Source organism: Pogoniulus pusillus, chromosome 5 (assembly GCF_015220805.1).
Source record: "Pogoniulus pusillus isolate bPogPus1 chromosome 5, bPogPus1.pri, whole genome shotgun sequence".
Classification (NCBI taxonomy): domain Eukaryota; kingdom Metazoa; phylum Chordata; class Aves; order Piciformes; family Lybiidae; genus Pogoniulus; species Pogoniulus pusillus.
Window position 1 is genome coordinate 23,903,672 of NC_087268.1, and position 26,934 is coordinate 23,930,605.

The 26,934-nt window shown below is 40.1% G+C and overlaps 1 protein-coding gene across 1 annotated transcript in view; it reads left to right on the forward strand.

The window, feature by feature from the left end:
• Positions 1–26,732, forward strand: part of GABRB3 (gamma-aminobutyric acid type A receptor subunit beta3) — a 130,801-nt gene extending 104,069 nt beyond the window's left edge. Inside the window, exons 7-9 of the mRNA XM_064143516.1 lie at positions 9,155–9,307; positions 14,050–14,294; positions 22,737–26,732. Coding sequence (XP_063999586.1) covers positions 9,155–9,307; positions 14,050–14,294; positions 22,737–23,087 — 749 coding nt within the window. The 3' untranslated portion in view covers positions 23,088–26,732. The remainder of the gene's footprint in view (positions 1–9,154; positions 9,308–14,049; positions 14,295–22,736) is intronic.
• Positions 26,733–26,934: the final 202 nt, after the last annotated feature.

Consider the following 26,934-nt stretch of genomic DNA (forward strand, 5'->3'; position numbering starts at 1 on the left):
GCAGTTCTTTCCAAAAAAGCCTTGGAGTGTCCTGTAACCACTGGAGACTCCTGCTTCAGGGGTTTAGACAGCTCCACGTTAGGGAATAGGGCACGACAGTCACAGAGAACAGATTACTCCCTCTTTCTTTTAACATTTTCTGAAGAATATAATTTTTGCCAGTGATGCAGATGCAGTCCTGAGTTTACTGTTATTTTGGTACAAGACATTATGAAAATGTTGAATTATGAAATTTTGTGACAAGTGTTTCCATTCAGGGGAAAGAGCACATTTGTTTCTCAATCTGAAATACTTCATTCTGAATCCAATTCATGCTAATGAATGTGATGGATAAAGTTGGTACATTCTTTCCAAATTTCTGCTCAAGACCCTACATTCTTATGGTTGTTCTAATTAGGGAGTGTTTCTACATTTTTTGTGGAAAATAACTCCAGCTCTTTTTTTTGGCTTTGAGATTATTATAGTCTCAAGGGAAGATATTAGTTCTTTGAGTGCAATATCTCAGCGAACATTTCAGATATGTCAGTACCAGCGTGCTTTGATTGTATAAAACTTAAAGAAGACTTCAGAGTCATGCCATAAACAGCTTTTGGAGTAATTATTTCTCCTATCCTCCATGAGGAACAGTGCAGTATGATCTTGTGTAACTTATGCAAATGGAAAAAATTGGTTCCCATAGTTACAACTGAGAAGCAACAGTAAGCATGGGAAAAAAACTCATATATAATGACAGAAAGCTGTACAGGACGGAAAGAAAACTGGAGGAACTGCATGCATTTGGGAATATAGCATTGGAGCTGAAAATGTTCCTGGTAATTTTGCAAAATGGACATGAAAAAAAGAATAAAAGTGAGTATGGACAAGTGTAAGATATAACATCTCTACATATAGAATCATAGAATCATAGAATCAAGCAGGTTGGAAGAGACCTCCAAGATCATCCAGTCCAACCTAGCACCCAGCCCTATCCAATCAACTAGACCATGGCACTAAGTGCCTCAGCCAGGCTTTTCTTGAAGGCCCCCAGGGATGGTGCCTCCACCACCTCCCTGGGCAGCCCATTCCAATGGCAAATCACTCTCTCTGTGAAGAACTTCTTCCTAACATCCAGCCTATACCTACCCTGGCACAACTTGAGACTGTGTCCCCTTGTTCTATTGCTGGTTGCCTGGGAGAAGAGGCCACCCCCCACCTGGCTACAATGCTAGTTATTTCTCTCCAAATTCAGAGTAGGGAATACCAGGTTAGGCCTGCGTTCTGTGTGTGGAAATCTGGAGGCTGCTGTTGATCTGAGACTGAACATGAACCAGTCACACCTTTTCAGGAAAAAAAAAACCAAACAACACAACAAAACACACACATGCACACACACATGCACAGAGAAAGCCCCAAGACAAAAACCCCAAACAACACCAAAGAAACCCCAAACCAAGCAAGCCACATCCTATAAGGAATCTGATTTGCTTTTCTAAGGCCTGAGCTGAGTACTTGTGGTCATGGGTAACACTTTTTGGACATTTGTGGAGAAATAGAAAAGGGTCTAGGGGAAATTTGTGGGTATAAATGGAAGTCTAGAAAGTTAAATTCATGAGGTAACTGGAGGAAGAGGTATGATTGTATTAAAAAAAATCCACAAAAAAGAGAGAACACTTGATGGGAATTAAATAGTGTCCTGATGTGTCTAGAAGGTACCTGCAAAGACATGGGCAATAGCCTGTACTCTCATAACAGAAAGAAAATAAAGTACAACTGTTTAAATTGCTATGAAGAAGTAAAATCTAGTTTGACTATCCTTCTAACACCAGCTGAAGGCCATACAGGCTACTGTAAGACATCTAAAATTACTCTGGATGCCTGTGGTGAATTAAGCCCATAGTCAAATGATACAAAATCAATTGTGTCACAGAGTTTAAAGAGGTATTCATCTCTTGAACACCTCAATTCTGTCAAATAAATGTATTTTAGAACACAATTCAATTGCCCAAACATAGGCACCTAGTGCCTCTTCAGGTGGTGTAGAGCATCCTGTTTAGCAGTTAGATTGCTATTCTGGAATCTCATAGTCTTGTGTCCTGTGTGCAAATCTAGTGTTTCAGTATTGTTTTACCAGGTAGTACTACTTCTGTGCTTTAGTAGCCTGGTACATCTCAAATGGCATTAAACTCCTCTACACAGGTAATTATATCCTACTCTTAGAATCAGCAGGCTGCAAGTCTTGACCTCCATGGTCAACACTTAAGAGCTTATGCACTGTCAGTGTGTGAATATCTGCATGCAGATACCTGAAATTTAGTGCCTAAACCTGTGAGCTAAATCCACCTATTTAATACTTGCTAGGCAGAAATACTAAGAAAGTGAACACAAATGAGGATGTGTAAAACACTGCCTGAAAAGTTCAAGATGCATAGCAGTCAGAGCCTGATTAGCAACCTGTTGGTAAGAGGATAGCCTTTAAAGATCTGAAAATTAATTACTTGCTGTATTCTGAAAGATCAATCTGTAAAGTACATTTCCAATTAGCCAAAGAACCTTCCCAGAAGAACATATTAAAATAAGAATTCTGTAACTGACCAGCTGTGTTATCTGTGTTCATACTTGGATAAAACAGCAAGAGACAAATTCAGCCTTGGAGCTAGATAATTCAGCTTGCTAGCTTTTGATGAAATCGAAACAGAAACAAGTAATTACTTTTTACCAAGTGCCCAAATCTATGAAAGAGGAATATTTTGGGCTCAGTTATTGATTAAGTATTTGTTTTCATGCTGGCATTCTCAATACTGTTGTTAGATTTAAATACTTAAGGCCAAATTCTGTTATTCCTCTACTGTTTAAATTAGCCCATTGACATCAACATGTTACATGAGATAGGAAGATAAGGTAACAAATCTGATCCCTGAACAGCAACACTGTTCTTTAGGCAGAAAAAAGCAATTTTTGATGAAATGTTAACTACAATTTCCTGGTAATTAATCTCCCAATGTACTGAGCATTAACTGAAGAAATCATTATCAGAGCATAATCAGGAAAGTACCAGCGTAATTGCTGAGTTCACCAAAAAAGCCTTTTTTATTACATAGATTACACAAGATGGTTCCTTCTTACTAAATAAAGATCTGGGCTTACAATGTTTATTCCATGCAGGTTAGCACTCATCCTTTTCACTGAGCTTTAGGCTCAAAGAGGAGGAAATATGTATGGGAAATAATCATAGAATCATAGAATCATAGAATCAACCAGGTTGGAAAAGACCTCCAAGATCATCCAGTCCAACCTAGCACCCAGCCCTGGCCAATCAACCAGACCATGGCACCAAGTGCCTCAGACAGGCTTTGCTTGAACATCTCCAGGCACGGCGACCCCACCACCTCCCCGGGCAGCCTAATATCCAGCCCAGACCTGCCCTGGCACAACTTGAGACTGTGTCCCCTTCCTCTGTTGCTGGTTGCCTGGCAGAAGACACCAACCCCACCTGGCTACAGCCTCCCCTCAGGTAGTTGCAGACAGCAATGAGCTCTGCCCTGAGCCTCCTCTTATCCAGGCTGCCCACCCCCAGCTCCCTCAGCCTCTCCTCACAGGGCTGTGCTCCAGGCCCCTCACCAGCTTTGTTGCCCTTATAAGTGGTGTTCCTTCTTCTAATTACTTTGTCCACAGATTCCTGTGGCTTGTTTGCTGAAGACGAGATGTAGCAGAGATGGCAGGCCTGGAAGCAGGGCAAATAGATCATTTATGAAGGCATAAAAGCAATACAGGCAAAAGCAATACAAACTTTTCTACTCTCAGAGATAGCTACCTAAAGGAGAAGCGTGGCTCTATAGCATGACAAAACGAGGCTTCCAGTTTATATCTCAGATTCAACTGGAATTGTACAAAGACCAAATTATTCTGAAATTTCATGAGATCCAGACCTCCCAATAAAATTTGAGCTTGGAAAATCACCACAAAACTGCATGGCATTTTATTTACCTTTATGACCCTGAGCAATCTGTCAGCTCTATGAGTAGCTGTAATTTCAGCAAGACTTGATTCATTGCCCACAGATCAAAAATATGCCCTGAGCCTTGCAGGGTTGGGATTTGTCTTGCTCTGATTTAAGGGGAATATAATTTCAGTGTTTACATCTGAACCAGGTGTCCTAGGTGATGAAAATTAATCAATACAGTCAGTGGAATTTGGAGACAAAACTCAGTCCACCAATAGGAATCTGTTTTAGGAGGAGATGAAAGATTCTCTATGTCATTATTTATTAGATTGACTGGTTGAACTGACTCTCTTGAAAATGGAATCAGAGCTTAGACCCCTAGCCCACATGTGTCCAGTTCAAGTGAGCAGCAACTGGTATTTGAGATGGCACAGGGCATGGTCTCCAACTGCTGATCAAAGAGATAAAGAGGTTAAAGAGTGGATATAAATAAATTTTACTCCCAAGGGAAGTGAAATAAAGATGCTCTCATTGAATTGGAGAAGAATACAGAAATTGTATTTAGAGACATGCAGGAAAATATGGCATACATGAATCCTTAACACCTTATTCAGATACAGGGTACATGAGAATTCCCCCAAAGCCTTCTCCCCCACCAAACTAAACCACAAAACCCTGGTGCTCATTTTCTCTCCCCAACATTGTCTCCCGTTAGCCCCAAACAGGCCTTGGTTGCTCAGCAAAAAATCAGTCTGGCTTTAAAGGCTGCAGGCAGGTCTGCTCTCCCATTGTTTAGCAGATAAAGACTCTCTCCAAAGAGATGAAGGAAGGGAGAATAGAGAGAAAATAGAAAAGCCCTGCTGCTATCTGCTTAGCCATGACAAGAGTTTCAGCCAAGGTCAGTGAAAGCCATGCAAACCCCACCAGCTGACAACAGCCAGTGCGAAGAGAAAAGGAGGGAAGAGTTTGTCCTAGCAAATTGCATACTAAACCAGCAAGCAAATGGAATGATATACACTTACCATTGTTTTTCTTTTGCATCCAATCCTCTATTTTATTTACCTTTTACTTAACAAACTTCCTATTTCTTAGTTTATAATTTAGAACCTGACTAGTGTGTTAGTTTTAAACTACCACAAGGGGATATGTTATATTCACCAGCTGCATACTGGTGTCTGAGATGTCATAGGGCAGCTCAAAAGGAACAGAACATCTTCAGATTCACAACTGAATCTGTCTGGTGCAGTCCAGTGCAAACTCTAGCGCAGGAAGACACACAGCACTGACAGCTCTAGATATGGTTCTTAGGGTTCTATCTTCAACCTTCAGGACACGGAAACTGGTATGTGAAACAACTTTGTGTTGATGTCTCTGGCCTTGAGAAAATTTGTCTGGAGAGTCCACCTTTAAGGCCTGGTCCTTCTACTTTGAGTAATTACCCAATCTCATTAGACAGAGATGATGAGGATATAGTAGCTGGCGGTCATGGGTGAAGCATTCAAGATAAAAGTCTCAAGTTTGGTCTGTTATATAATTTCTCATTTCAGGATTTCATTACTGAACAGTACTGACATGCATGACACTTCTTCAATAGCAAAGTATGCTCTTCTTTCTCTGAGGTTCCCCAGTGCACCCAAGGTCCTTGTCACTGGAGCAGCCCAAGGAAAGCCTCTGATTCAGTGATTCAAGCTATTTATCAAAGTGTTTTAGGGGAGGTTTTCCAGATGGGTTTTGAAAGTTTCTGGAAAAGGAGACTCCACAACCTCTCTGGGCAGCTGTTCCAGGGCTCTGTCACCTTCACTGTAAAGAAGTTTCTCCTCATGTTGAGGTGAAACCTTTAATGTTCCAGTTTGTAGCCACTGCTCCTTGTCTTACTGCTGCCGACCAGCAAAAAGAGATTTTGCCCCATCCACTTGACAGCCACCCCTCAGATACGTGTACACATTGATCAGATCTCCTCTCAGTCTTCTCTTCTGAAGCCTAAACTGCCCCAAGTTTCTTAGTCTTTCTTCATAGAGGAGATGCTCAAGTCCCCCAGTCATCCCTGTGGTTGTCCACTGGACTTTTTCCATCAGGTCACTGTCTCTCTTGAACTGGGAAGCTGAAAACTGGACACAGTACTTCAGGTGTGGTCTCACCAGGGCAGAGTAGATGGGGAGAAGAAAATCCCTAGACCTGTTGGACACACTTTTCCTGGTGCACCCCAGGATACCATTTTCTTTGTTGGCCACAAAGGCTCATTGCTGGCCCATGCAGAACTTGCTATCCGCCAGGATTCCAAGGTCTTTCTCCAAAGAGCTGCTTTCCAGCAGAGCAGCCCCCAGCCTCTACTGGTGCCTGTTGTTATTCCTCCCCAGATGCATGACCCTGCACTTGTCCTTACTGAACTTCATAAGGTTTTCCTTCACCCAGCTCCCCAGCCTGTCCAGATCTTGTTGGATGGCAGCACAGCCTGATGAGCTGTTGGCCACCACCACCACCACCCCAGATTTGTATCATCAGTGAACTTGCTGAGGGTACACTCAATGCCCTCATCCAGGTTGTTGATAAAGATATTGAATAAAACTGGACCCAGTACTGATCCCTGGGGAACACCACTGGTAACAGGCCTCCAACTTGATTCTATGCCATTGGTGACAACTCTCTGAACTCTGTTGTGGAGCCAATTTTCAGACCACCTCACAGACCAGCCATCTGTGCCACATCTCCTGAGCTTACCTATAAGGATGTTATGGGAGACAGTAACAAAAGCCTTGTTGAAGTCAAGGTATATGGCATCCACAGCCTGTCCTTCATCTACCATTTGGTCACGATATCATAGAAGGCTATCGACTTAGTCAAGCAAGATCTCCCCTTGGTAAATCCCGGTTGGCTGCTACTGATAATTCTCTTTTCTTCCACGTGGTTAGTGATGACCTCCACCACCTTTCCGGGGATGGAGGTGAGGCTGACTGGTCTGGAGTTGCCTGGATCTTCCTTCTTGTCTTTCCTGAGGACTGGAGTGACATTGGCTTTCTTGCAGTCATCAGGCACCTCTCCTGCTCTCCATGGCTTTTCAAAAATGATGTAGAGAGGCTCAGCAACAATATCAGGCAGTTCTCTCAGCACTCATGGATGCAACCCATGTGGGCCCATGGATTTGTGTGTTTTCACTTGGCACAAGTGATCTCTAATCCAGTCCTGGCTGACTAGTGGAGTGTCCTCTTCTCTCCAGTTCTGCTCCCTTGTTTCTAGAGACTGAGGTTCCTGAGGGCTGGTCTTATCAGTAAAGACTGGGGCAAAGAAGGCACTCAGCCATCTCTGCATCTTCAATTACCAAAGATGTATCCGGAATGTGTTGAAGAGGAATCTGCAGTTTTCTATTCCTTCTTTCAGTTTCTGTCTCAGGAAATCCATCATTCTTGCTTATATGGACAAATGTTATCTCCTGTGCTCATCTGCAAACGTATGGACAGAATTTAAAGGGAAGTTTGTAATTTTCATTTGTTTCAAGATATAATCTTTCTTATCTTGCACACATTTGCATTAGAATGGGTGGGATTGGTGCGGAGAGCAGGAATTACTATGTGGCCGAGTCGGGAATTTATCAAAAATAGTTATTTTTTATTTTCCCAAAAACCTGCCCCACAACTATATATACAAAGATTAATTTAGTTTAATAAGCAGATTCAGTTGCATGAGAATTAATCTACAAGGATACCATCAATAATCTGACTATTTTGGAAGTCAGAAGTTGGAAAAGGCCTCAGCTATTAATTAATAGCGGTTTCTTACTAAATTAAGCTAAGCCAAATAACTCACTCAGGCTGACTCATGCGGTCTGTCTTCCTCTTCTTTTCCAGCGGCTGCAGGTGAATCGTTCAGAGGTCGTTAAGGGTCGTTAGGCACACAAAGGTGTCAATAGGAAAGCAAATGCTTTTAAGGTCTCTGCAGTCCAGGCACAGGGGAGTGTGTGAGCTCAGGCAGACACATACGTCCAGGCACAGGCAGACTCCAAAGCAGGAACTCCAAAGGCGGAAGATCCCCAATAGTTATAACCTTCGCTAGACAAAGGGCAGAGTTACCACACCTTAGGCACGAAAGTGCACGGCCAATCCCAGCCTGCTCCCCCCCTTCACGACTGCAGGACATGCGAGGGGGGAGGGAAACCAGGCGGCTTTTCCCCTTTCCCCCTGAAGTCCGGGCAGGAGAGGAATTTAGGGGTACAGGACTCCAGGACAGGGATGTAATCCAATAACTAATTGGGCCTTTGGTATGTTCAGAAATATTTTTTAAGATGTTGACTAAAATGAAAACTTTGAGATGAGCTATTACAGTTATCATATCTAAGACTAGCAATGCAAACACTGAAATCATGGAGCTAATGTTGTGTAAATGGCGATGTTTTTCTTACACAGCTGTACTCAATTTAATCCTCTGCATTTGGTGAAAGAACCCACAAATTTTTCAACTGAGGTTTCTAAATGTAAAAGATTTATTCACACAATTTGAAGTTAAATAATAGAATGGCTTTTTTTGAAACAGTGACAGCTAGGTTATTTTTTTGTTGTTATTTGCTTTCTTAAATTGTAGCATTTAATGAATCCTATATGTATACACACATAAAAAATCATAGAATCATAGAATCAACCAGGTTGGAAGAGACCTCCAGAATCATCCAGTCCAATCATCTTAGTTTTGCTTAAAATATTTTTGGAGGAAAAATTCTGTCCAGCTCTAATTGATGTTAGAAGATCTGGTCTGAAGGCTTTTCCTCATTGGGATTCATTACAGTTTATTTTTGACACCACAGGTAGCATGTTGTTCATAGTTTAGCTGCAATTAAGAAGTGCTATCTCGTGAACTCTTTCATGTAAATAAAAAGCTATGCACATTTCTCATCCTCTCAGAATAAATGCTATATATAAAACTGTATCTGGAGAAGCATTTACTTGGAGACCTAAGCATCTGTTTTTATAAACTAACCGGTGCTCACCCATCTGTTCAATAATCTAGAATACTTTACTCTCTCTTTTCTTTCCAAATATAGTTTGCTTGGGTATCACTACATTCACTTCAAGGTTTCTTTTAACACCAACCTAGTACTACAGGGAAGACATTTTCCCTGCTGTTCTGCAGATGTCATACTACCCCATGAAATGGGCATGCTCTGGTTTCTACGGAAACTGAAGACGACTGTCTGTGTGTGTTGTTTCTTCGGTACAGATAATGCTGTTTTTCTCTCCCTTTCCCCAGGTGCCTATCCAAGACTCTCACTGAGCTTCAGGTTGAAGAGAAATATTGGATACTTTATTCTTCAAACTTACATGCCCTCCATACTGATTACCATTTTATCATGGGTGTCATTCTGGATCAATTATGATGCATCAGCGGCAAGAGTTGCCCTTGGTATGTGCTAAGAATGAGTGGGACATTAAAATCTCAGATTGGATGTAGCCTTTGGAGGTTGTTAAGTAGTACAACATGATGTCAGTGTTTTGATATTCCAAAATCATTTATGACAAAATCATGCCATCCAGTATTGCCTCAAAAGTGATAAGATTTCCGCTGTGTTCAGGAATGTAGCTACCATTGAATCTCTGGTGTGAGCTGCTCATGTGGGTCCCAGCCATGTTCTCATCGAAGTTAGTGCTGTCAGTAGCTTCAACAAGGGGACCAGATGCAGAATCATACTTCAATGGCTTAAGCGTGGGCTTTTGGTTCAGATCAGCGTGGGAAGAAAAGTGTTGCTCTGAGCCACTTCCTGAGGTCCTGAGTGCTTTAAGTGGCAGTAACAGGAACAGACCTTGAGAACCATGTGCTAGTTCAGAGCACAAAGACACATCATCTGTGGACCATGACATCCTGCTTAACCCTCAGAATGCACAGTATGCTAAGTGCTTTTTTATGACAGTTTAAACTACTGTTTTACCTCATGACAGAAGGACATGGATTTGGTGCAGAGCCACATCCAAGACATTTTTCAGATCAAAGTATCCTTTAGATAAGGGTAGATGGCTTCAAAATATCTCAGGGGAAATGCTTCATCTAGTACAGAAGCACACTCAGAGATCTCTAACTATAGACAAGGAAGAGTAAACAGGTCCATAAATCCTTATGACTATGTCTGTCTCCCATCTCAAATTTTGTCTTCAGCTCTGTATGTCCCAATAGCCTACACCTTCCTACCCAAAACTTGATACTAAGCATATGCTGTATAACTTCATGCTGTACTCCCTTTTCTTCTTAAAACAGGAACATATTCCCTTATTTTTCTGATAGCAAACTGGGACTCCAGCCTGTATCCATATGATCCCCATCTCTGTACCCCATACTTCCAAGATCCTACATAACAAAGCAAGCTGGGCACCCACAGCTATACCTTTGTGCAATATTATATTACATTCTAGCATTTGAGCTGGGGAAACTGAAGATATATAGATTAACTGCAGTTACTGTACAGTAATTTTACAAGTACTGTAGATTAGCTGATGCATGTGGGCATATACAGTGCCACATTACCACTTGGCACCTAGTGCATGATCAGCAGATTGCAGATAAGTGGTAGCTTAATGGAAGGTGGGACACAGTGCAAACAGCTCTCATACATTTACAAATTAAGTACTATATACCAAAGATCCACACTGGAGATATTATAACCAAGTGAGGGGAGTACTTCAAACACATCAGTCAGCATCTAGATTTTACATAGTCTCCTGAACTGCAGAGAATAGATGGTTTGGCAGAAGTGACTGAATTCAGTGGTATTCCACATCCTTCTATAATGAGTTTGTGTGGGTTTTTTTCCCTGTTAAGAAACAGGACTGTCTCTTGTGGCCTATCTCTGTGTAGCACAAGCTATCCCATGGTAACACAAATATTAGAATAAAAGACAGATAGTATATGCAAAGCAAGGTCAGGAGCCCAGATGTTCTTTTTCCTGTGGATAGAAAGTACTTTTCAGAGGACGAAAATCCATCTATTGGTTCTTCTGAGAAAACAATTAGAGCCTTGGTGGGTATGTCTTGTATCACCTGATATTTGCATAATGAAATTCAGTACCATGGGTATAATTCTATGTTCCTTTGATTAGCCACTCTTAAGAGTTTGAAGAGTTTGTACAAAATGGTACAGAAGTTTAAAGACAGTATAACAACTTTGGTAAATACCTCTCAAAAGCTCTTTCAGAGGAGGATAAGGCCTGGTGTTTTAGACACTTGTTCAAGGAAGAACTCCATGTGCAATTCTTAGAGACATGGAGACAAGATTTCACTAAATCCCTGCAGGAAGCCTGTGTTCTTAGGAAGAGCCTCATTTCAGTTCATTTACTTCCACGCTTTGCTGCTATCCTTGGTTCCTCTCTGCACACACTGTCTCTGGTCCAGGCTGCACTGAACTGAGTAGTTTCCTCAACAGAGAAACCCAGGCATAGAACAAAGGCCACCTCACTCATTATCTACTGGAGAGAGTCCCTTAGAGATACAAAAAATTGATTAGGGGACTGGAGTATCTTTCTTACAAGGAAAGGCTGAGAGAGCTGGGACTCTTTAGCCTGGAAAAGACAGGTCTGAGATGGGATCTTATAAATGCATAGAAATACCTAAAAGGAGGTAATGAGGATGAGACTGAGCTCTTTTCAGTGGTAGCCAGTGATAGGACAAGGGGCAACAGGTGCAAACTACAACAGAGGTTTCACTTGAACTGAAGAAGAAACTTCTTTATGTTGAGGGTGATGTAGCAACTGTAACAGGCTGCCCAGAGAGGCTGTGGAGTCTCCTTCCCTGGAGATAGACAAAACCTTATTGGACATGTTCCTGTACAGCCTAATATAGGCGTACTTGTGTTAGCAGAGGGTTTGGTCTAGATTATCTTCAGAGATCTCTTCCAACTCCTATCAGTCTGTGATTCATTCTAGAGCCTGTTCTATAGACACTGCAGGTAGAAGCTGATAGAAGGCTGATCTCAAGACAAATACTCAAAACTGAGTTTTTGCTAGTTAGTTCTAAAATCTCCTGAATTCAGTCCTTTGAGTGAGGAGGAAAATGATCTGAAGAGTTCTCACTTTTTGGAAGGCTTATAATCACAACATCATCTTCTTTTTCTATAATAGGTGACTGTAAACTACTTGTTCATCAGCTGTGCTTGAAAATAAATGATTGATCATCATATAGACATTTGGCTGCAAAGTGTTAGCAGATTCTCACAGGGTACATACTTCATTTTTGGTTAGTGGTAGCTGCCTTTCTATTCAGTCTATTTAATATTCTAGATCACCAATAGAGCCACCAAACTCTCCCCATGTGGTATTTAAGGACTTATCTCTAGAATCAAGGTTACAGCCTGGGAACACACTCCAACAATGTGGCCATTATAACACCCACTAGCCAGACTTCTTGTTACCCTAGGCTTTGGTGAGCATCAGTGGGATGATGCTGAGATGCCAGGAGTATTTTAAAAGGAATTAATTTGCTACTAAGTAACTTTTGATATCCTTTATGGGAAGCAGCAGGAGGTAATCTTACAAAGAAAGAACGTAGTTCAGGCTGGAGAAATCCCTTGGGCTGCAAGTGTGTGATAGTGTTTGCTACAGTCCTCCAGCTTTCTCACCCCTGTTTCTTGTCAGGCTTGGAGGTTTTTTTTTGAGACTGTGCAAAATTTCTTCAGTTAAAAATAATGTGTCAGCTGTACTCATTTTACCGGAGAGCTGGGTGAGTTATACCAAATCCAGATTTTAAATAAGCTTATGCTATGTGTGTCTCCGCTGTATTTCGAACCGTGAAACATCTGACATCAACACACTTGTTTCACAGTTTAGAGGAGAAGCACTGAAAACTGCATGATGCTCACCTACTCATACACAAAATATTTGTTACAGAAACCTCATAGGCTACTACTACAGCTCCCTGGAGTGACACTGTTTATGCTGACAGCTTGATTTTGAGTTACAGCGACTTTATTTTTGTTTCTTCTGGTAAAGGAATCTGTGCTTTGTAACATGGAAGCAATTTTCTTTCATTCTTTTTTTTTTTTTTTTTTTCCTGCCTGCATTTTAGTGACTGCTTACAGATTGATGGTATAACTGTAGAATCAGAGAAAATAGTAATAGAAAGGACTTATCAGAATGGTTGTGCCTCTTATACCAATGTAGACTTATTCCACAGACCAGTGTTTTCAGCCACTTGTGATCTGCAATTCCCATAAACTTTCCAGCAGAGATACAGACCCTGCAGTTTATTGTGAATTCAAGAAGACTGACAATAAATTTGCTTTTCCTAACAGCTTTTCAAATAAGTGCTTTGTAATGTATTTTCAGGTACTGTGTCCATCCTTAGGTAAATAACTGAGGGTTTGACATACCTTACAGATTTTTCTGGGTACTGTATTGGTGTCCAGTCAATCACTATAAAAATAGCACTCTCCTTTGCTGGCTTTTCTTTCACCAAATGCACATACCTCTCTGCCTGTCACTGCTCATATCACTTCTTTCTATGTCAAAATTCACTACTGCTCTAAAGTAGTCATCTCAAATCCCTCTTCAATATTGTCCTTTTCTGTAATAGGTGTCTAAAACAGATGAGATGAACTGTTCTAGAAAGGTGCCTTTCTCTACCTACTACAGGCAGGCACTGCAAAGCTAACCTAAACCAACAGCTTAACTTAGAACTTTAAAACTGCAGGAAAGGAATCTTTTACCATCTATATGAACACTCTGTCTTAATGTGTGTGCATGATTTTATCTGCTCAGAGCCCTAATTAGTTGTGTTACTTTTAAAACACTTCTTTCCATTGTGCTGAGCAGCACAGCGCTGGTAGAGCACACCATTTAGTTCCTGGCAATCTGTTTACCTTCCTGTTGCAGATCAGTTTGGCCACCATGGAGCCAGCTACGCTGGTGGTAACTCACAATAGTGGTGCCACGCTCCCTTGTTACGAGTTGCCTCTGATCATATGGAAGAAATACAATAGCAGAATAGTAATGCATGGAGTTTTAATTATGCTTTCCTTTGCAGTGATATCACATGGAAGTTATCTTTCACAAATTTGTAAGCTTCCTCACACCAGCAAGGTAAATTGGCTAAAAAGGAAGATTATGATTGAATCATGGTATATCTGGAGTAGTAAGATGTCCTTGTTTTTCCCCCTTTGTGTAGGAATTACAACTGTGCTGACTATGACAACAATCAACACTCATCTGCGAGAGACTTTGCCTAAAATTCCTTATGTTAAAGCCATTGACATGTATCTTATGGGTTGCTTTGTATTTGTCTTCTTGGCCTTACTTGAATACGCCTTTGTCAACTACATTTTCTTTGGAAAAGGCCCTCAAAGGCAGAAGAAACTTGCGGAAAAAACAGCAAAGGCAAACAACGATCGCTCAAAGTTTGAAGGCAACCGGGTAGGATTCTTTAGTCTCTTTTTTCTTTCACTGCAAAAAGTAACCATATGAAATAAAAAAAGCTTATGTAAGAATGTCACTAACCATACCCTTTTTTTGTGGACAAACTTTGACATGTTTATATTCAAGAGCCTACATAGAGGAATATATTTAGGCATACAGAAATCGAAGTGAGGATGACCTGTATGACAAGTAACTGTTAGAAGAAGATAACAGTGGGTGCACAGCTACCTTGATAATATAGGCTTGGATCTACAAAGACATTTATTTGTCTAAATCAAATATACTTTAAATGTGATTTTAAGTACTCACATAACACAGTCTAGGATCTGAGCATACTTTTTCTCACTTCAGTTAGAGCAGATGCATTTAGAATGGGAGAGAACAGATGAAGGATTAGTTCTGCTGCTCTAATTAATTGGCCAGCATAGCTGAACCACTGCGTGTGGCATCATCATCTGCTGCTGTTTAAGGCCAGCAGAAAATTGTGATTTCTAGAGAAACTTTTGAATTGATTTCTGAAGCACAGCAATAGCATAGTCAGTGCTGATGACTCTCCAGACTCCTTTTTTTTTATGGGAGTATTGCATCATGCAGTCCCCTTCGGAAGAAAAACTTGAGGTGTTCAACATTTGAGCATTATTATAGTGTAGCAATAAATTAGAAGAGTTCACAGTGACAAAACTACTACCTATTTATTAAATACCAGTAACACAAGAGTAATTCCAAGCTGCATTTTTGATCCTAATGGATCTGTCTGCTATACAGGTGCAGTTCTGTATATATACCTAATTATTGACATTCATATCTGTGAAATAGTTTTTGAACCAATAAACTCATTTTTTTCTATAATTTTAAGAAATCAAATCCTCATCACAGCTGGCAGCACTACTTAGGACTAAGCTAGCAGCAAGAATGTATTTCCTTTCCTAGAAAAATAGTTTTAGCAATAAAAATACCAGGTGGGGGGAAAAAAAGAAAAACAAAACAGCACAACTGAAAGTAATGGAGAATTTAGCTGCAAGCAGGTAGTGCAGATGTATGCCCTAAGATTGAGTTCTTCCATTGAAAACCATCTGGTGAGCCCATCCACTTAAAGGATTTATGTAATTCAGTACAAGTCATGTTAATGGACCCAACAGCACCCCAAGCCTGCCTGTTCTTCTATTTTGAGATCAATTGGTCTGTATTGGCAAGTGCATAAGCACCTGAACTGGCGAAAACGAGAGCTTCCATAACCAGATTCATGCCATTTTTATATCCCAGGACTAACCATACCATATATTGACCTTTTTTTCCCCCCTTACACTTCTGAACTTTGAACTTTATTTTCTGAACCATACTTAGCAAAGATCATGGACTGTTCTGACTTTTCTGCTGCATTATGTCAACCACACATGAATGAAATTTGGATACAAATTCAGCGCACCAGAGCTGAAAGAAGAGTGTGTAACTTTGTCCCTTGAAGGCCTGGCCATTAAAGGGAAACACTATGCTTTGTAGAAGTGCTTATACTCATGCAGGCTCTGAATATTTGCTGTTCAAATGACACAGGATAAATAGTAAGGCATGGTCCCATTCTGTGCAGAAAACCAGGCCTCAGCTGATGAGGTCAACAGAGCTTCATTGCAGTTACTGGATTCAGTGCCTTCAGAGGAGCTGTGCCAGCACATAACAGAAAAAGACAGAAACAGTAGATAGAGCTGATCAGAACTATTCCTTAGAAATGAAGCACGGACAGAAACTGCAGATGCAATGGATGTAGAATATCATGTTTGAATATCTCATTTGAGAAACACTGGGAAGCACAAACCAGAGGGAATTGCATAGAACAGGCTAGAAATCCCATTGCTTTCAGGATGAGCAGCTCAGGAAAAATCCACCTAACAGATATACTTCATACAAAGTTTACCAGGTCTTTGAGCCACCACAGCCCTGAAGCAGGAAAATTGTTTCCATGGTGCTGGATCATGCCCATCATGTACTATGTTGTATGCTGTACACACATCCATGGATGCAGCAGGACAGGCGGTCATGCCAGGGTTTTTTTACCTACTTTCATGTGAAATCACTGCAGCCTTGGCTCTGACCTCTTCAGAAAAGGAAAAGAGATACTAACTTCCAGTATCTCCTGAAGATCATTGAATCTGCTGGAAATAATGGCTGCTTGGCAGTTGATTGCTTCTTTTTCCAGAGTTGGAACTCAGGGCCTGCATATTCTGGCAGAGGCTCACAGATTGGAGAGCATACTCCCTCCTTACTAGGGAGACTTGGAGCCATAGATAGAAGACTACGTTGCACGGCTTCGGTCAAATTAATGGGTTGGTGATTTTGGTGAGCCTTCAGGCTTCCCTAGAGTGTATTTCCCTTCAAAAAGGGAAGGTTTATAATCCTAGAAAGTTGTCCAAATCTTGCGTGATTTGAGTCTGTGTGACACTTTTAAAGAAATAGAAAATGCCTAAAATCAGGCAGCCCCCTTTCCAGATATTGCAGCTATTTGGTGATTATCAAAATGTATGCTGTGATGGAAAGAAGATTGAGAAGAGTTCAAATATAAGACTGAGAGAAGGCATTATTTGCAATTTGCCTCTAAGATTACTGTTTTGTGTTGATTTGTGTTGCTATTTTGTTTTAGCAATTGAATTTGCTTCTATACCAACTGAGCTCCCTGTAATTGATTTAGAGAGCTAGCTCAGGGCACTAGAAAACAAACAAAAAAATGGGAATAAACTAAAAACCAAGCAACAAAACAAATAGATAAATAAACAAATATTAGGCCATTCCTTGTCCACATCAGATGCTGTAACTTGTGGATGCAGTGACAGAACAGCTGCATTCTCTATCAGGATCAATCTGATTCAGGAGGGACTGCAGCTCTGTGGAAATCGTTTGGTTGTGTTTGGAGGCAGCATTAGCAGAGCAAAGGCAGCACCAACACACTGCCTGGCACTCAGGCTCTGATTTTGAGCTATGCTCTTGTGGTACTCAAAACTAGGAGTGCTGCTAAGGCAGTGTCTCTATCTCAGGCAAAAGGAACAAGAGAAAGATGAGGGGGAAATTCTGCATTGATTTCACTCCAGGAGCATTTAACCCATGGAAACCAGTACAACCAGCATGGACTTTGGTACTGAAGTTCATTTTTTAAACATCAGAGGACTGAACTACAAAGTGAGATCTTCTTTAGAAACACCCCTCTTACAGCACAAAAAAAGGCCTTTTCGTGCTTTCCTAGTCTTACTTGATTGTAGAGCAAGAGGATTTTAACAACAACAATATTCTAGGCCACAGTATCCACAGACATGATTATGTTTGTGTTTTATTTGATAATTACTCTGTAAAGTAGCCACTCTTCATGCTCAGTACCTCTGCTTGCTAATGCATACATTTGCATTCCCCTGCATCAGAGGACACAGGCTTGAAAAGCCAAAACTGACACAGCCATCTCCATGCTGCTCCTGCTACTGTAGACATGCCCCTCAGGCACCAAGCTTTTAAATGCTTCTCTCTGACTTGTTCCTGATATGCTACCACTGAGGCTTTCAGTGTTGAGGAGCACTCTACCAGCTGCTGAAGCTGAGCTGTCTCTTGGCTTTCATGCTCCTATTGTGGCTTTCTGTACAGCTTTGCTCATGTGTTAAAGTCAACCAGCTCAACAGCTCCAGGTGTTAAGGGAAAGAAGAGCCCTTGCAGCACGGAAACAGCACAGCTAGTGTCCTCACATTACGGAGCAGACAAAGGAAAGGGTGGAAAGAAAAAGTCAGCCCTGTGATCTCCCAGGTAGCACTGCTGAAGGTGGAATGATGACCGAGGCATACCCTGATGTAACTGAATCTCTGGAAACAGTTTCAGAAGATTCAGAGTTGGTGATGAGAAGAAACCTGAGCAAGCCTTTACAAATGACTCATCTGCAGATCAGCAGCTGACTACAAAGAAAATTTCACATTTTACTGTCTCCTTTTGACTGCTTTTTTGTCACATTTTATTTCAGATAATGTTCTGTTCTTTGCTGAACTTCTCCAGTCCTGGTAAACCACAGTTGCTGCAGACAAACATAAGATGCTCGTATTTATAACTGATTTTTATACGTGTACCAGTTTTGGATTGAGGGATTTAATTGGAAAACCTTGATATGCTGGTTTATATATAAAGACAAGCTCTAGGATAAAAAAATACATTATTTCTGATTTTTTTATAAAGTATTTCTTCTGCTTATGCTATCAGTGCCTAAATTAAAGTCCTCTGTGGAAAACCTGTCAGAGGAAAATAGATGGCCTCTAAAAATGTTTTCCCTAGAAAATTGATCACCATTGTTACTGATCAATTCTGTTTCTCCTGTTCACATTGGCAGATTCTGGCTTCATTTGTAGCTCTCTGTGCCCTTTCAGTTTTGCTACATAAATTGTTTCTTTTAAATAAAGCTCAGATACAGCCTAATTTACAACAAAAACAGCATGAGAGAGCTCCAAGGCAATCCTATTCTCACTCGTTCGCTCTTGTGATGGCGGCTACTGGCGTAATCAGCTAGTAAGCATGTGGTTTGGACATTGCTGCTCCTGGACCAGTCCACAGAGATTACGATTTTTCACAGTTCCCTGCTAAAAATATTGCTTCTTAGTTCGTGCTGTGACAAATTACGTATTCATTTTAGTGGGACCAAAAGTTCAGCCCAGGAGGATAACTATCCCACAAGCTCATTCAAGCTTCAACCCCCTGTGGCTGTCAGGCATGTGGGAAAAGCTTCCTTTGAAAAAAAATGATGCATAACCCTTTATAAAAAGGCCCTTCTCATCAGGAAGTCCCTGCATGTTTCTTTTAGCTGTGGAGATTCCTGGCTCAAACCCCTGCTGTTGGCCAAGGCAGTCACTTCCCATCAGGCATCGCTGAGAATAGTTTCAGGCCACTTAGATCTACTCACTGCTTTTAAAGAGCTGTTAATTGTAGCAACCCTTTTCACAAGTGGGATTTTATTCTAAGAATGAGAGTATCTTGGCTGCTGTGGCAGAATTATCACTCAGTTTAAATTGGGAAATATGAGAATAGCAAAGCTGGCACTATTCTCCTGTGCATCTTCATCTTTCCTGGATGCTTTTTTTTCAGTGCTGAAACAGTGGGATATTTCTGAAACAGGAGTGTGGTGAGGAGGTGCCAATTTTTTTTAAAAATATCTGTCAAGGTTGATGAGTACAGTTCTGGTGGGAAGCCATTAATACATAAGTAAAGCCGTTTATACTTAAGTAGATGAAAACTGCTACCAGAAAGTTTACACCTTGCAAGACCATATAGATGCTTGCAGCAGGGTAGACCAGGTGAAAATCAGGTAGTTAGCTGGAGATTAGATTACAGTTTCCACCAAAAATAATTATCATGTTGTAATTTAAATGGGAGATCTATTTAGTGGGATAATGTACTTGAATACTAATTTTGATGTAAAATAATGCAAGACTAACTACAGAGACTGCTTTTTGTGCTGTTATTTAAACCCGCTATTTGCATTTATATTGCTGCGTATGATGTAAAGTGTTTACATGCTCTTTAAAAATTTGGGATTTATGAACTCCTAAACATACCTGTGGGATTCGAACAAAATGCTTCCTCTTTTTGTTTTTGTGTAGTAGAGTGAAAGAGCTATGAGGAAAAGGAGATTTTATTGTTAAGTACTCCTGATCCTTTTTTATATTTATCAGAGAACTAAGCGATTGTGAAGCAATTCAGGCACCACCTATTAGTAAATGAAGCTTTATGGTAGTTTCCCAACCCTAGTACAGTGTATTCCAACTGGCATTAAAGATGAAGGTTTCCAAGAATTGGAGAAAACTATTCAGTATCAGAGTTTGCCTTTAATTTCTTTAACAATAGAATGCCTAATATCCAAATGAGCCAGTTATCTTGTTTAGAATTAAGCAGCAGATCCAGCACTTCCCAACAGTAAAAGTATGTTGAAGTTTCAGACCTACAATATACAATCCAAGTTGAGGCCACTGGTGACCAGGAGAATGACCAGAGGTTCTTTGTGAGCCTTATCTTAATTGTTCTCTTTCTGGCTTCAGTTAAGTACGTGTGGTCATTTCTGGGTAGTGGCATTAGGCTGATAGAGTCTTTGATTTTTTTGTTTGTAATAGAATATGTGCAGCTCAGAAATGATGAACCTTCAAAAGTGAGTTTGTTTTTACTGAGTATAAAATGTCTCACAGTGTGTCATGCTTCTCACTCTCCAAATCAATTTGTGTGAGATTCAGACATTTCACCCTGGTGCAGGAGCAGTAGTTCAGAGATGGGAGGCATGTGGTTTGGTAAAAATGAATTCTGAACTAAGAGTTTCAGTTTTGTATACTTGGATCCTTACTGACTCAGCAGGCATTTAATTAACAATTTGGTACTTGTCTGTTTCCCTCTGCTTTATAAATTTCTTGAAGCCTCAGAGGAGATGGTAAAGGAGATGCTGTGAAGACCTGGGTGAAATATTTAGCTTTAAACTTTGTAAGGAAAATGCAATTTGTTGAGATACTTTACATAATGCTCTTAAGAATCCTGACTATAATTTGTCTTTGTGGACACACCCCCAACAACCAACCCAAAACCAGAGAAAAGGGATGCAGTTATTTCCAGAGACCACTATAAGTGGTGATGATATCCATGGCTGTATTTTACAACTGTGTGTATTCCCTGTTTACAGATGCCAACAGCATGAACTTGTTCCTACAAACTTCAAGCTTGTACTTTTGTACCCAGTGGGTTTCTGCCACAGGGAAAATAAATTCTACTTAATCACTACCGAGGCTTCTCCACACCATCATTTTGGCTCATGTTGTTTGTTTTTATTTATAAGCACTCATCAGTATAATGCACTGTTGCCTACAACAGCAAGATTTGTTAAATACCTTAGGAATTTTTTTCCTTCCTGCCTGTATGTCATTCATAGCATTTTACATTCTTTTTCATTTACAAGAAGCTTGGCAAAGCATTACTGATGTGCTATCCTAATTGTTTTCACTGAGGACAGTTAAGCTGTAGCATCAATTATTAATGAAGGAAGCAGCTATTTCACAGAATTTAAACAGGACTGGGAAAAGGGTGAATACATATGGACAGACACATAGCTATGTATACTTTTAATGCATCACACAAAGTTTGCACAGGGTTGAACAGGGTACGGTGTCGTGACCATACAACTTCAAAAAGCCATGGCAATAATGTGTGCTTGAGGGCTTTTAAACAGATGCTTCTAGGATGAGTTGTTCAACTGCTGCAAAGTTAAGACAGCTAGATCAGGTGGCAGGTTTGAAGAAGGTATTAATTGCAGGATGGGAAATTATCCTGTATGCTTCACTGTAGTGATTCACCATCTATTTCTGACATAGGAAACTGAGTTCACTTGAACAGTCACACTTGTTAGCTGAGTGAAAATACCCAGCATAGGGTATTTATTTCTCCTTCAGGTGTCACTTTCCTTGAAGCTGATCCTTGTAACAGTTGTGTTCTCTGCTTGTCCTCCAGTATGCAGGGCATGAGGCACTAAAATGACAAAATGCTGAGACAGCATCATTTGGGGCTCCTCATCAGTGCCACTCACAGGAAATGGACTTTTTTTTTTGGATTGAAAGAGCTGTACGCAACTCTGTGCTTCTTTGGGGTATCACTGCTCACAGGGACTGGACAGTCTGGCCCAGACTTTATTAAAGAAGTGATCAGAACCTTCCTCCTCATTACTGAAAATGGCATTGCATTGCTCACCCGTGCTCAACACTGTGCTCACTGTCTCTCTGATACGGAGGTTGAAGGGAAGAATGCCACCTATTCCCTCAATTCAGCAGCTTTCATACATATCCAAGTTTGTTGCTCTTTAGGATCATTTACCAAGATGGAAAAGCTCTGCAGTTAAACATTTCCATGACTGGAAAACTGCAAATCACATGAGAAGAAAAGTCTAAGAGAAAAGTTATAAATAAGCTCTGTGATTGCAAGATGCAAAGAATTTAACAGGTCAGAACTATTTACTCATGTGATTTTAGCAGACTTCTGGTTTTAAATCCCAGGTAGAAAAAAGCTAGTCCAGTTTAACTTAGTTTCTACTGCAGCAAAGAGAGAATCCATCTCTTACCATCACCAGTGCCGTAGAGGTTTCACTGAACTGCACCATCTTTTAAAACAGAACCAGTTTAGAGGGAGAGGAAAAGGGTTGATTTTGCCAATATAGGTTTGTACTGGATGCTGGCACTGTGATGATAACCCTCTTTGCATAAGTATTTAAATACTTGCCTAATTTTAAGCAGATGAGTGCTGCCATTTTTCTTCCCCCTTAAGATTACCACATGCTTAAAATGAATACAGGCTGTCTTAAAATATGTGTGGATTTAGAGATCTAAATACACCCACGTCTCGCTGAAAGGTCTTTGGAAACAATATATATATATAACATTATATATTTCTGGTTTTGCCCCCTAGGTGGACACCCATGGAAACATTCTGCTGACATCGCTTGAAATTCACAATGAGGTGGCAGGCAACGAGATCACCACCAGCATTACGGATGCCCGAAATTCAACAATATCCTTTGACAACTCAGGAATCCAGTACAGAAAACAAAGCTCACATCGAGAAAGCCTTGGAAGGCGTTCGTCAGACAGAACAGGCTCCCACAGCAAGAGAGGCCATTTACGAAGAAGGTCTTCACAGCTGAAAATAAAAATCCCCGACCTAACAGATGTGAATGCTATCGACAGATGGTCAAGAATGGTGTTTCCATTCACGTTTTCTCTTTTCAACCTAATTTACTGGCTGTACTATGTTAACTGAGTGACTGAACTTTTTTAAAGGACTTCAATTACAACAAGCGATGTACTACTTGCCTGCAGAGTTTATATATATATTTATATCTAAAAATATATATATATATGAACTTTTACCATGTAGACTGTACCCATGTATGTGTGAATACATGTAGCAAAGAACTGTGTGTACTTAAAAGCACATACCGCAAAGCAAAAGCATATGTATGCACACACACATGTACACATTTGTTCTGAGGTTATGGACACATCAACATAGAATGCACTGCAGAGGAACTTTTTAAGTCAAAAGGCAAGGTGTCATCAAAGCAACAAGCCTTGAGAAAGTGTTGTGTATTATCACTACAAAACCTTGGTTGTCATAGACATTTTCAAACAGCTGTAACCATGTATAAAGTCAGTATTTAGTAGCATTGTTTGTCGATGCTGCCATACACCCTAGTCATAAAGCGGTAGAGTTACACTGGTAAGTTTAAGTTGTTTATATTGTTGATCCATCAACTATGATTTCATCAAGCCCAGTTTATTTTTTATTTGCTAAAATTTCTTGGGTTTCTATATGTTATCATTCATTTTTTTTTCCCCTCAGCCCTGAATGGGCATGTTTTTTAATCTCTTGCTTTCTCTTCTGCAGTAAGCAAGCCGATCATGAGAGTGTTGCTTTAGGTCTTCGGAGACATATACATGTTCATAATATTTCAAACAAGCGTTTTAAGTGTCCATCAACAGTGAAATGAATCTTTTGTAAGTACTGTAAATGTACAGCACATTTTCCTTCCCTTGGACTGGTTCCAGCTGCCATGTCATTTTGAAAGAGAACAGCACATTTTTAGTATAATTTAGCTGAGAATTCAACTACTGTCAATGTGTTCTACATCTGCTGTAGATTTAAAGATTGTTATTCCAGTGAAAGCATAGAAGATGTCTCAGGTTATTTGCTATTTCAACATGAAACCACCTAGCTGTAGCCTTTTTTAAACATTCATCCACATTATTTAACATTCTTATAACATTGTATGTTAATGTAAAATATATTTGCATAATATGCATATAAGTATATTTTCTCAATATTTTCTTCCCTCTGCTTGCTGTTGTGACCGCATGCTATGTCATATTTTTGTTTCTGTGATGTTACAACATTTTAATCTCTAGAACTGAGCAAGTAGATTACTTCTGATACTTTGATTCAGTAAAATGGAGCATTTTCATATTTTATTTGTATACTAAAATTATATACCTGTACACTTACCAAGGTAGTGTGATGCTGTTACAGATCACAAGAGATAGCAATCAGTATGCTTTCTTTCAGCGTTAGCTGTGTTCTGACATATCCTTCATGCAAATTTGACCACTTTGGGTTTCATCCCAATTCATTCCTTCACCCTGATTCCAACATTTTTTCAGTCTAGTGGGTTGCAGTCATCAAGGTATGCCAATTTCAGATCTGTAAACTTGTTATTTATTGAAACTAAACCTTTCTAAAGAAAAAAGGATATATTTTTTGTAACCAGTGTTTCTATCATGTACATTCTCAAATAACAACAAATACAGTAGCATAAATAGATCTTTAAACAAAACAAAAAAAAGAGAAATCAGGCTTAGCCCTGCCAGTTCTCTGCATGTAGAATTTCTCTGGGCATCAATGGGAATTTCTGGCAGATAGAGAACTTTGGATGCTAGTTAGAAACATCTATGGGATAAAAAAGTGTGGTCATGCATCCACCAAAAACAGCAAAAAGGGAGGACACTGAAAAGGTTGCCTTGGCTCTGTAATGACCCATGCAGTCACTAGTGCTTGATTGATGTGTGATTAGAGCAATGATACTTGTGTTGCTGCTGTGTGCAGCCTGTTACCGTTCCCACTCCTGACTATTTGCAGCTGAAATGTTAAACTTTGCTCTCATCTGAAACTCAGCATAAATCAACTGGCGTTACAAAGTCTGCATTACAATCCCATTATGGGATCTGCTCCTTGAACATGAATGGGCTGCACAAAGTTGCCTTGCAGCAAACCTGCAATGCGATCCCTGGCATTCACAGCAGCTCCGACGGGATCAGCACTGCAGTCCTGCTGCATCCTTGGCAGTGGTGCAAAATGGCTTTAACTGCAGTTCTTAAGCACTCTATCTGCAGACGGCTGTACAGTATGGAGAGCCTCAGAAGAACCTATATGGCTGGAATGGAAAAATTTGGTTTCTAAAAGCTCCTCAGTGTTAGCTCCTATTGGTAGACCACAATATACAATGAGCTTTCTAATATCTCTTCAAACTGTGAAGGGATTACAGAGCAGATTGTCATCATTATAATCAAAGTAACTGAACAATTAACACCTTCCCAAAGTACATGTTTGGTAGGACTGTTGAAAAGCACCTCCCCCAGGTTCTTATCCTAGTAGCAAAATATAGCTGTTGGGTTTTTTAAAAGTGATTTTAATAAAACTTTGAAATGGTAGACTTTGCTATAGAAAAATTACCCTGATGAAATGATCTTTCAGCAAGACTTTCAGACCTGACAAATGGGATCCAAGAAAGGAGTGGTCCCAACCTCATGATTTAATCCCAGTTCTTTCTATTCTTTAAACCTCAGCTCCTAGAAATCACGTGATTAGGCAGAGGTCTTCCATAGGAAAAGATGTTTCAGTTGTGATAGAAATGTGTACTCTGGATCCCACTGAAATCAATTCTCCAGTGGCTTCAGTCAAGGTCGTGAAGGAAATGGAGAATTGTTGTCTGGCCAGAGCAAAAAGGCAATGTATTTTCCCAACCCTGCACAGGAAAGAGAATTCAGTCTCTGAGGACTCTTTCTCATCCAACACATAACTTGGGGGCAGTGTGCTACTGCAGTGACTTGCATGCACCCACACTCCCCACTTTGCCTGTCATGGCAAAAAGGGGGCAGTTGCAGGTTTCAGCTTTTTTTGCAAGATTTCATGTTCATTGATCTACTTGACCACCGTGGGGCACAAGCAGCTTGAGCCTTGAACAGATCCACATCTGTCTTGATTTAACTTGAAAAAAAATCCAGGAAAATCTCACTTAAGGTTAACACTTCATCTTCAACACGCTTTTTTTTTTGTGCCTTTCTTTGCCAATTCCCTTCTTCTGGTCCCAGCACCATGTCCTACACACAGACACAGACACAACCTTATGTGTTAAGAACAGTGTTTGCCTTGACTTCCCATTTTCTGGCTCCCGTCCTTGTAAGATAGCTGCAGTATTTTAAACCATAGATGGCTTTAAGTCTAAAAATAGTAATTTAAACCAAATTACACCAGAGTAATGTAATTAATAGCTAATTAACTCCTTTCTAACTCAGCACAGCTATAAATAACATTTACACATCATTTGTTTGTAAAAGCTATTCAAAAAAACCCAAAACCTGGAACTATTTTGTGTTATAGCCCAAAGGGTCAATAAACAGTAGAAATATTATGGTGGTTTAACTCTAGGTTGATTTCATCCCATTGTAAAGATAAACTAAAACCCAGTCTTTTTTGCTGAAGGCACATCTATGTTTTTTTGGTATTCAGCAGTGAAAAAACAAACAAACAAACAAAAAACCAAAAAGAAACCACAAAATGGAATGACAAAGAAATGCTTTATGAAAATACTGATGAATGAATATTCATTTATTAAAAAGGTTTAAAGATTAATTGCTTGGGTTTTTTTTCCCCTTGAGATGGAGTATGACTGTTGTATGTTTGACTAAATTCTAATGTTTAATCACGTGTTAAATATCATGTAATGGTTAGTTTTACACAAACAAAATGAACATGAAAGCATTTTCTTATCAACACACAAGCAGCAAAAGGGATTCTTAAGCATTAAACATAGCACCTTTCCTACTGTTTTCTA